Source organism: Eriocheir sinensis, chromosome 26, assembly GCF_024679095.1.
Source record: "Eriocheir sinensis breed Jianghai 21 chromosome 26, ASM2467909v1, whole genome shotgun sequence".
In the NCBI taxonomy this organism is placed as follows: domain Eukaryota; kingdom Metazoa; phylum Arthropoda; class Malacostraca; order Decapoda; family Varunidae; genus Eriocheir; species Eriocheir sinensis.
The window spans coordinates 10,080,511-10,092,633 of record NC_066534.1 but is presented as its reverse complement, the minus strand read 5'-3'; the positions used below and the strand labels follow the sequence as shown (position 1 = coordinate 10,092,633).

The following is a 12,123-nucleotide window of genomic DNA, read 5'->3' as shown; positions in this document are numbered from 1 at the left end:
CCTTGAGCCTTTGTTGTAAAAAAAAAAAAAAAAAAAAAAAGCGTGTGTACGCGTGTATGCGTGCGTGTGCCAGGCCAAGGATTATGTACTACAAGGATAGCTCACTAAGCTTTTGTTTTGCCCACAATGCACCGCGGATGACGTCACACATGTAAACAAATGGTGCTGGGCGGCAAACTGGTTCACTTCACTATGTTCTCACCGTAGCGTGCTCAGTGAAAATGGTGATTTGTGGTGTATATGGGTGTTGCAGTGGCTCAACTGCGGAAAGTCGTCAAGGTGTTAAGTTCATTAGGTTTCCTAGAGACAAACACATCTTGAAGAAGTAGATTTTGGCCTGCAAACGAAAAGATAAAGTGAAGGTGAAGTCTGCGCGGGTGAGGTCCAAACATTTTCCAAGAAAGTGATAACATTAAAGAAAAGCCAATAAAGCTCTACAGTGAAATTTTGGTAAAGGTAAATTCATTTAGTTTAAAATTTGCGTAAATATTATGCAATATATATGTATGAAAAAAAAAAAAACATATATAACAGGATTAGTTACCCCTGCAAATTAAGTTGTAGAAAACCAATGTTAATAAAAGTTAAGAAAACTTAGCATCGATGGTAAACACTAAACAGCAATATTTTTGCAGCTTGTTTACCATGTTTCTCACATTATTTATATTATTGTATACTATTAGCCAACACAACAGCTGCCTAATTTAACTACTTATCCTTAGCAATCAAAAAAGCGCAAAATCTGACCATGAATAAGAATGAATAAGGGTTTTCTAGTACATTTTATACCGTGAGAGCAGGGTGAGTGTGAACCAGATGACGTACCGCAGTCATGACGTCATCGATGACATTTCAGTGAGCTATCCTTATAGTATATAATCATAGTGCTCTCCCAAGCGTGGTGACGTCACGCGCAGTTGGGAGAATTTCTTGGGCGTGTTTCATCACAGCGCCACAAGCACTTCCAAGTAGGATTGGGGGCGGTCTTGGGAGTAGCCAGCGTTGTCAATCTTCCGCGTCGCTTTGATGTCTAATATGTCTTCAATTAACCTAAATTACACTTCTTATGTATAATTATGGAATTATAAATATAAACAATTGATATTTAGTTTAAATACAGCGATAGTATCTTCATTGTAAGGAATATGTGCACGTATTTTTGTTCCGTCTGCATCTTCAACGGCACCACGGTGTAGACAAACATTTAATGAGTCGTGAGTAGACCCTGGCCACCTCGCCACCATGGCCCGCAGCTTGTACTGTGCATCAAATAACACTTGCACATTGATGCTGTGGTAGTTCTTGCGGTTGACGTACACTTCTTCGTGCTCATGTGGGGCCACTATTCTTACGTGGGTGCCATCAACAGCACCCACCACACCGGGAAAATCAGCAATTTCGGCAAACTCCGCCTTCATTCTCTGCTGCTCCCCCGGTTTAAATGGAAGCCCATGAACCGCCTCATATTCTCTTGTTTCACGAGAGCATCCACGGTCTGGGTGATGATTCTGCTGACTGTGGCCCGGGAAACTCCAAAGTCATCTGCGCTGCACTGCTGCATTTTCCCGGTGGCGAGATATCGCAGAGTCAACGCCACTTTCAGCTCCGCTGTGACCGCACGGCTCCTCTCAGTCCTGTTGCCAATCACGTGTCGCACCAAGTCAGTGACGAACAACAGGTCAGCACGATCCACCCTGTACCTTTTCTTGAACTCGGTGTCATCGTACTCGTTAAAGATGTCCCTTCTCGGGCGAAAATTCCTTGGTCGGTGCTGGCGGGGTTGTTCACGGGCTGCCATGTTTACAGTCAGACGCTTGGGACCTTCCTTGGGAGCGCTTGGGAGACCCCGCACGGCCTCCCAAGGCGGCGAGCGAGATAGGCAGAGTTCCAAGGCTTGGGAGCTTTCGTGAAACATGCCCAAGGTTTCTCGCACGCTTGGGACTTCTTGAGCATAGGTACTTCCAAGGACTTGGTAACTTTGATGAAACCCACCCCAGCTCACCCGGTCCGTCCGCTCAGATGGGTGGGGCTAAAGAGTGACGTCGGTCAAAGTATATTAGAGTTGCCACCTAGGCCAAACTAGTGACCTAGAGTTACCAGAAATCAGCGGCTCTCGCCCACTACTTCAGTTCATCCGACTCTCTCTCTCTCTCTCTCTCTCTCTTATATAATTCGAGTGGCAATCAAACACTGCACACGTACTACTAGGCATCCTACGCGTGAGAAATGAAAACCAGGGAAAACGAAAGAGTTTCCCCACGCCGATAGAAAACGGAGTGCTAGCTTCATTTCACACACCTAGCCAAGCCACCACCCTCTCCTGGCCTTGACGTCACGCCACGGTGTCCCCGCCCCTGCGCCAACCGGAACCAAAATACAACTTAACTCTCCCTGTCGGCCTAGTGCGTGTGTGTGTTTATATGCTCGGCGTTCTATGCCATATCGCCTTATGCGTGTATTCGTGTGTGTGTGTGTTGTGTGTGTCATGCTGTGTGGTGTGGGAGAATGTGTGTATGTGTGTGTGTACGCGTGTATGCGTGCGTGTGTGTGTTTATATATGCACTTATCGTGTTTTTATTCTTTCTCATGCTAAATACAGGTAGCATATCTATCTGTCTGTTTGCCTCTGCGTCTGTCCCTGATCGTGTAATTATTTCTTCTCACGGTAAATATATTCCATCTCTCTCTCTCTCTCTCTCTCTCTCTCTCTCTCTCTCTTAACTACAGACTCTTCAACAAAGATCGTGTAAACCGTAGAGGCGGTGGCGTCGCCCTTTTTGTCAAAAGCTATTTGCAACCCACTGACAAAACACCAAGAAACAGTAACGTTGAACATTTGTGCGTGCGAGTAAACACTGCAAAAGTCAATTTAAATATATCTGTCACCTACAGACCTCCCGGGCAATCACTCGATGACGACCTTGAAATGTACAGCGTCTTAAGGCAATCACTTAATAACAACGACTCACTGATATTAGGAGACTTTAACCTCCCCCATATCGACTGGGCGACACTGTCAGGTACAGAAGGCGAGTCACATAGAATGATAGAATTTCCAGAAGAAAATTATCTAAGCCAAATGGTTTCTGAGCCAACTCGACAAAATAATATACTCGACCTTGTTATAACGACCCAAGATAACCTAGTCAGTAATGTCACGGTAGGAGAACACCTCGGTTCTTGCGATCATAAATTAGTGCGCGTCGACATTAGAGCTCAATCATCAGTGACTGAAAATAAAGTAAAGGTGCCCAATTTCAAAAGAGCTAACTTCGTAGAAATCCGACAAAAACTAACAGAAATACAACTATCAGATGACGGCAACGTAGAGGAAGCCTGGCTAAGCTTTAAAAATCATTTACTCACTCAGCAGAACACATTCGTCCCCTTGTGCGAGAAGCGAATTAACACTAATAAAAGCCCACCGTGGTTTAATAGCGAAATTAAACAATCAATCAATGAGAGAAAATTGTTTTACAGGTTAAAGAAAGAACAAAGCACGCCCGAAAATATTAGACTTTATAATGATGCCAGGCGACGAGTAAAAAGACTAGTATGTCTGGCAAAGCGTAGATATGAAGAAAATATTGCAGCCAACTGTAAAAATAATCCGAAATCTTTCTTCAGTTACATAAACAACAGAAAGGCGATCAAAAGTGGTATTGGACCTTTAACAAACAGCGACGGTGCACTAGTGACTGACAGCCAACACATTGCAAACCCCTTAAACAATTACTTTTCCTCGGTGTTTAATACTAACAGTCTTCCTCCCACTACCACCAACACCAGTACTATTGTAAATCTCAAGCATGCATTGCCTAATTTTGAAATAACAACCGATGAAGTCCTTAAAGCTCTCCATTCACTTAAAACAAATAAAAGTCCCGGACCCGACAAAGTATATCCCATACTGCTTAAAGAAACAAAGAGCGAAATACTCTCCTCCCTCACTACCGTATTCAATATGTCGTTGCAACAAGGCATCGTCCCTTCGGATTGGAAAAAGGCTAACGTGACACCGATTTTTAAGAAAGGAGACAAAAAAATACCAGGTAACTACCGACCCATTAGTCTAACTTCAATTGTAGGCAAGCTACTTGAGAGCATAATTAGAGACAAAATTGTGAGTTACCTCGAAAGCCACTCATTAATTGGGGATTCACAACATGGCTTCCGTAACAAAAGATCCTGCCTGTCAAACCTACTGACCTTTTATAACGATCTCTTCTCAGTTTATGACGTAGCCAAATCATTGGACTTAGTCTATTTTGATTTCCAGAAAGCGTTTGATAAAGTCCCACATCATAAATTACTTTATAAATTAAAGCAAATAGGCATTGACGGTCAAGTAAACCAATGGATCGAGAATTGGTTGAGCAACAGACAACAAAGAGTTGTGATTGACGGATTTAACTCAGAGTGGGCGCCGGTCACTCGTGGCGTCCCTCAGGGCTCAGTTCTTGGCCCAGTGCTCTTCATTATTTACATCAACGATGTGGATGGTGGACTCAATAGTCGCATTAGTAAATTTGCAGACGACACAAAGATTGGTAACTCGGTTCTCACTGACGAAGACAGGCAAAGCCTCCAAGAGGATTTGCACAAAATTTCAGCTTGGTCGGATAAATGGGAGATGCCCTTTAACGTAGACAAGTGCCAGGTCTTTCAAGTTGGAACAAAAAATAAGAAGCTCGATTACGAAATGCGCGGCGTTAAACTCACAAGCGTTCAATGCGTTAAGGACCTGGGGGTCAAAATCGCGTCAAACCTCAAATTCTCACATCAATGCATCGATGCAGCAAATAAAGCAAACAGAATGTTGGGCTTCATTAAAAGAAACTTTTTATTCAAGAATAAAGATGTAATACTTCCGCTCTACAATAGTTTAGTCAGACCCCACTTGGAATATGCGGTTCAGTTTTGGTCTCCCCACCATGCAAAGGACATTGCTAAACTAGAAGGTGTTCAGCGTCGAGCAACAAAAATGATCCCTTCCTTGCGCAACAAATCCTACGAAGAAAGGCTTTCCACCCTTAACATGTTCTTTCTTGAGAAACGTCGCCACCGAGGAAAACTGATCGAATGTTTTAAAATACTTAATGGTTTCACGAATGTAGACAGAACAAAATTGTTTATGATCGATGACACTTTGCGAATGAGGAACAATGGCATAAAACTCAAATGTAGACAAGTAAATTCAGACTGCACCAAATTTTTCTTCACCAACGTTGTAGTGCGAGAATGGAATAAGCTCCCACCATCAGTGGTCCAGTGTAACACGATTGACTCCTTTAAAAACAAGCTCGACCGTCGCTTCCTTGAACTTAATATTAACTAGAGTAGAAAAGCAACGTTTTGGAGCCATCTGATTAATGTAAAATCACTTAGGTTTAAGGACAGACCACCTAGTCTGGACCATAGGGTCTGTGTGGTCTGATTTTCTTTGTAATTCTATGTAATTCTCTCTCTCTCCTGCAAACTACTGCAGTAGTTTCTTCGGTCACTTTATACGCATATATATATATATATATATATATATATATATATATATATATAAATATATATATATATATATATATATATATATATTTATACAATGGGGATGTTTGGGAATTAATGAATGATTCTTAAGGCAGTTGAACATTTATTATTTCATGCACTTAGTATATTTACTCTAGTGGCTAGTTCCATGCTACTTGGCATTGGCATTTGTGGCATTTGTGTATCGTGATTCTGCCGAAACGAAAGGCGCCGTTGGTGCGCCGTTTCAAACGGCGCCTTTTGTCAACTGGAGCCTGTCGGGAAGGCGTGATTTGAGTATACCGCCCCAGGACCAGACAATATAATTATATCCTATAATACTTAGAGAAACAAAGAGCAAAATACTTTCCTCTCTCACAACCATATTCATTATGTCCTTGTGACAAGGCAGTGTCCCTTTGGATTGGAAAATAGCTAACGTAAGACCAGTTTTTAAGGAAGGAAACAAAAAAATACCAGGTAATTACGGGCCCATTAGTCAAACTTCAGTAGTAGGTAAGCTACTCGAGAGGATCATTTGCGACATTCATTAATCAAGGATTCATAACATGGCTTCCGTAACAAGCGATCCTGCTTATCAAACCCACTGACCTTTTATAATGGCCTCTTCTCAATTTATTACATTACCAAATCAATGGACGTAGTATATCTTGATTTCCAGTAAGCATTTGATTAAGTTCCACACCATAAGTTACTTTATAAATTTCAGTAATTTGATATTGACGGTTAGGTACACCAATGGATCGCAAATTGTTGAGTAATAGACAGCAAAGGGAGGTGATCGACGGATTAATTTAACTCAGAGTTGGCGCCTGTCACTAGTGGTGTCCCCTCAGGGCTCGGTTCTTGACCCAGTGCTGTTCATTATTTACATCAACGATCATTAGTAAATTCGCAGACGACACAAAGATTGGTAACTCGGTCCGCACAGACAGGCAAAGCCTCTAAGAAGATTTGCATAAAATTTCAGCTTGATCTGATAGATGGAAGATGCCCTTTAATATAGTTAAGTGCCAGGTTCTTCAAGTTGAAACAAGAAATAATAGGTTCTATCACGAAATGCGTGGCATTAAACTCAAAAGCGTTCAATGCGTCATTGACCTGGGTGGCAAAAGCGAGTCGAACCTCAAATTCTCACAGCAATGCATTGATGCAGCAAATAAAGCGAACAGAATGCTTGGCTTCATTAAGAATTTTTTTTTATACTTCCGCTTTACAGTAGTTTAGTCAGACCCCACTTGGAATATGCGGTTCAGTTTTGGTCTCCCCAACATGCAAAGAAAATTGCTAAATTAGAAGGTGTTCAACGTCGAGCAACAAATATGATCTCTTTCTTGCGCAACAAATCTTACGACGAGAGGCTCTCAATTCTTACCATGTTCTCTCATGAGAAACGTCGCCTCCCAGGAAAACTGATCGAATGTTTTGAAATACTAAATGGCTTTACGAATGTGGACAAATCAAAATTGTTTATAATCGATGATACTTTGCGAACGAGAAATAATGGCACAAAACTGAAGTGCAAACAAGTAAATTCAGACTACAATATATTTTTCTTCACCAACGCTGTAGTGCGAGACTGGAATAACCTGCCACCTTCAGTGGCCCAGTGCAACACGATTGACTCCTTTAAAATCAACCGCTTTGGTGCGAATCGCCACAACTCCCTTATTTCTGGGCCTACAGAAAAAATTTTGGTACCAATCGACGGAGAAATGAAAGGCTATATTTTTTAATTAGCGACCGGGCTCGAAAGCCGACTCGAAAGGGTCAAATATCGAATAAATTCGCAAAAAACGACTCTGAAATAAAACTATTTTTGAATTCCCAACCTTGAAACCCACTCATTTTTTTAGAATTTCGAAAAACTTTTTTGACAAATGATTTATCCCTGCCAATGTGCTTTCCAATATGGTGCATAATATTTCCCTACTCCCAGTAGTTTTGTCGCTAGAGCTTGAAACGTAAACCGTGTCGAGAGCGATTTTGACGAGCTCAAGACACTTTACCGCTTTTGTCTAGTGTGGCCTTGCTATATCCTCTAGAAGGCTGTAATTTGGCATGTAGCCCCTCTTGGCAATGAGGTTTGACCAACTCGGAGTTTTTGATAGCTTGATTCCAAGTTCGTCGTCGAGCCGTTACAAAGTAGCCTGTTTTTAGGTCCTTTTGCCGCGATTTGGACACGTCCTAGATTTTTGCTTATTTTTTTTTATTTATTTAATGCTTTCCAATTTTTTTCTGATTGTTAATCTGTATTAAAAGAGCTTTTATTTGCCACCAAACAGTTCTTCCTAGCCTCAGTAGTTTTTGCTCGAGCTCGACCAGAAGTCGCGACGAACATTCGCGGAATCTGACTCATTTCATGCGCCAAAACCTTCCTGACGCCACAAAAAATAATATATCTGCATAAAAATTCATATATGAACATTTCAGTGTGTTGACTATCTTGTATTAAAACCACTTTAAGATATCTAAATAGAAAATACTATTTTCTTATAATCATTTCACTTTATATATATATATATATATATATATATATATATATATATATATATATATATATATATATATATATATATATATATATATTAAGCCTTATTATAAATTTTTTTTTTTTAGTATGCAACCATATTTCTTCCCATTTATGAATAATACATTTAATTTGCTTTACTTTGTTACTGTATATATATATATATATATATATATATATATATATATATATATATATATATATATATATATATATATATATATATATATATATATATATATATATATATATATATATGAACATATGAACATTTCAGTGTGTTGACTATCTTGTATTGAAACCACTTTAAGATATCTAAATAGAAAAATACTATTTTCTTATAATCATATATATATATATATATATATATATATATATATATATATATATATATATATATATATATATATATATATATATATATATATATATATATATATATATATATATATATATATATATATATATATATATATATATATATATATATATATATATATATATATATATATATATATATATATATATATATATATAGATATATATATATTTATATATATATATATATATATATATATATATAATATTTGGTATCAAAAGAAAGCAAATTAAATGTATTATTCATAAATGAGAAGAAATATGGTTGAATACTAAAAAATAAAAAATAGAAATAACATGTATAATAAGGCCCTTAATATAAATTGATTTATATAGTGAAATGATTATAAAAAAATATTGACTTTTTTATTTAGATATCTTAAGGTGGCTTTAATACAAGTTAGTCAACATATTGAAGTGTTCATATATGAATTTTTATGCGGATATATTAATTTTTGTGGCGTCAGGAAAGTTTTTCGTCGCGGCGCGTGAAATGAAGTCAGATTCGGCGAATGTTCGTCGCGAATTCTGGTCGAGCTCGAGCAAAAACTACTGAAGCTAGGAAGGCGTGCTTGGTGGTAAATGAAAGCTCTTTTAATAGAGATTGATAATCAGAAAAAAAAAATGGAAAGCATTAAATAAAAAAAAAGTTTTTAGCAAAAAACTAGGACGTGTCCAAATCGCGGCAAAAGGGCCGAAAAACAGGCTATTTTGTGACGGCTCGACGACAAACTTGGAATCGAGCTATCAAATACTCCTCCGAGTTGGTCAAACTATATTGCGTAGAGGGGCTACATGCCAAATTACAGCTTTCTAGAGGCAATAGCAATGCCACACTAGACAAAATCGGTAAAGTGTCTGGAGTTCGTCAAAATCGCTCACGACAGGGCTTACGTTTTGAGCTCTAGCGACGAAACTACTGGGAGTAAGAAAATGCTATGCACCATATTGGAAAGCACATTGGTAGGGCTAAATCATTTGTTAAATAAGGTTTTTGAAATTCTAAAAAAATGAGTGGGTTTCAAGGTTGGGAACTCAAAAATAGTTTTTTTCAGAGTCGTTTTTTGTAAATTTATTCGATATTTGACCCTTTCGAGTCGGTTTTCGAGCCCGGTCGCTAATTATAAAATATAGCCCTTTCATTTTGCCGTCGATTGATACCAAAAACTTTACTGTAGCCCCAGAAGAAAAGGGAGTTATGGCGATTCGCACCAACGGTTGTTTTTCCAAAATTCGCGGCTTAAAGACAAGGGCGCCGCAAAATCAAAAGAGTAAGCCGTCCATTACTTGAGATGTCACTGACTGAACTCATTTGTCTCCCCTTCTTCCCACAGAGGTGCCTTCATAGCTACTGTAGCCATATTCTGCATAGGAAACTTCCTCTACGCTGTGCTGAGCTTGTTTGGCTCTGCTGCCCGTGCCGTTATGATCACCTCACGCTTCATTGTCGGCATCAGCTCAGGTATTGTTTATATATATATATATATATATATATATATATATATATATATATATATATATATATATATATATATATATATATATATATATAATATTAATACACGTGATGTTAACTCAGTGACCAGTAACCTATATATCACTCTATAGTATCTCTACCTATACCCAAAGTCTGATATACAGATACTACATGCACAATGCTAAACATGTACTCTACTTATAAGGTTCAAAAAAACAAATAGGTGATACTTCTACACCAAATTTCTGATGGTACTGATACATTACATGTTATCTCCACGAACAACGTACATTTTATCACTTCCATTAACGTATCATCCAATCTAATTTAGGGCAGACAATATATTTTACAAAAAAATTATGATCCACATCATATCCGGGAGTTGTCTTTTGGCATAATATAATAACTCGGTTGTACTATGGTCATCGAGTAGCAAGTTTTCCCTTGGAATTTTGCCTCCTGTTCCCGTCTTCTTGCCGGCTCATGAGTTATCGATAAAGTATGAAGCCACATCTTGTTATATTACTGAAGATCGACACAAAACATAGCCCCATTTAAGCAGAAAATGGCCGAAGAGCTGCTAGCATACACCGCCTATGTACCTACATAATGCAAGTTCATTGTCTGAATTTTGGGCTCAACTAGAATGCACCCTCAGGAAATTGGAGAACTTGGGATAGTTCTAGTTGGTTCATCTCCCCTGTTTTGATGGAGAAATTACCTAGCAAGACAGTGGAGATGATACCACAGAAAGTTGGATATTTAATTACATTCCTTAAAAAAAAATACATACATAAGAAAATAAGGAATCTGCAAGAGGCCAGTTGACCTACACGTGGTAGTTCCTGTAAAACTATAAACTCTAAAATCTATATCCATTCATAAATATACTGAGTAGCCCGACCTTTCGTAGATTTTCCGCATGTAGCCCTCTGTTAAAAAAGTTTGGACACTTCAGACCTAGGCAGACGCTTTCTCTAGAGCGTTAAATATGCTGGGATCACACATCCGCGATTTCGCTCTGCGACGGCTGGCGATTTTGAAAATTTCCGAAATCGGCATTTACGCACGACATCGTAGCGACGTCAGGGATCAGCTATCTCCCTACCTGTACAACGTCTACACGGATGATATCACTGCCGCTCTGCGTGACACAGGCACAGGCTGCCACTTACATGATAGGTGCATCAACTCGCTGAGTTATGCTGATGACATGGTACTGATGGCGCCCACTCTGCAGGACCTTATTGTAGTGTGTCAGGCGTATGCTGCCACGCACGATATTGTCTACAACACCGCCAAGACAGAGTGCATGGTAGTGCCGCCGCCACACTCCAGGGTGGCCTACCAGACATCAGCGTGGCTAAGTAGGAGTGCACTTACATTTGTGGATGGATTCACATACCTGGGCCATGTCATCAACAGGGAACGGACCGATGATGATGACATCAAGAAGCAGACCACCAAGCTCACAGTCATCGGCAACATGCTGCTGAGGAAATTCTCCTTCTGTAGCACGGAGGTGGAGTTGGAGTTATTCAGGAGCCATTGCTACTCTCTACTGCAACTCGCTGTGGTCGCGGTATATATATAGGGCTGCCTCCATGAACCGTCTTAGGGTCTGTCATAACGACATCCTCAAGCGGCTTCTGGGGCGTCCTAAATGGACTACCTCATCCTTGGCTTTCACCGAGCACGGGATGAACTGTCTGGCTGTGCTGCGTCGCCAAGCCGCGTAGCCGTACAGTATGAGTTGAGTGGAACAATCTGGGAACTCCATCATCACGATCACCTCCGTCAGACAGAGTTCGGCCTATGAATGTGGATCTATGCGGCGGGAGTGGCTGGGCTTTCTGTATGTGTAGATTGTGCATAAGTGTGCCGTGCACACGCATGTTATCATTAAGCTGTCTTCTATTTGAATGTATAATTATGTATCTCGATTTTGTTCTCGTTCGTTTACTTGTCCTGTTCTTTATATATGTTGATATGCGAAATAAAATTATTATGATATTATTATTATTATAGTGGCGCCATCTATTCTTGGCTCATGCAGGCCACCGCAGCTCATTCTTGATTCACTTGGACGGTTTCCTCTAGAGTCCGGGTTGATGGGTGGTCTTCAGGACAGCATGTGGGTAGTTTTAGGCCACTCGGGCGGTGGTTGAAAAATCCCAGGTGGTAGCAGCAGATTCGA

At 39.6% G+C, this 12,123-nt stretch overlaps 1 protein-coding gene across 5 annotated transcripts in view; it reads left to right on the top strand.

The window, feature by feature from the left end:
• LOC127003745 (major facilitator superfamily domain-containing protein 8-like) overlaps positions 1–12,123 on the top strand; it is a 97,488-nt gene that overhangs the window by 69,350 nt on the left and 16,015 nt on the right. For all 5 annotated transcript variants that reach the window (XM_050870734.1, XM_050870732.1, XM_050870731.1 and 2 more), the window contains exon 5: positions 9,784–9,911. In XM_050870734.1, the coding sequence (XP_050726691.1) occupies positions 9,784–9,911 (128 nt within the window). The remainder of the gene's footprint in view (positions 1–9,783; positions 9,912–12,123) is intronic.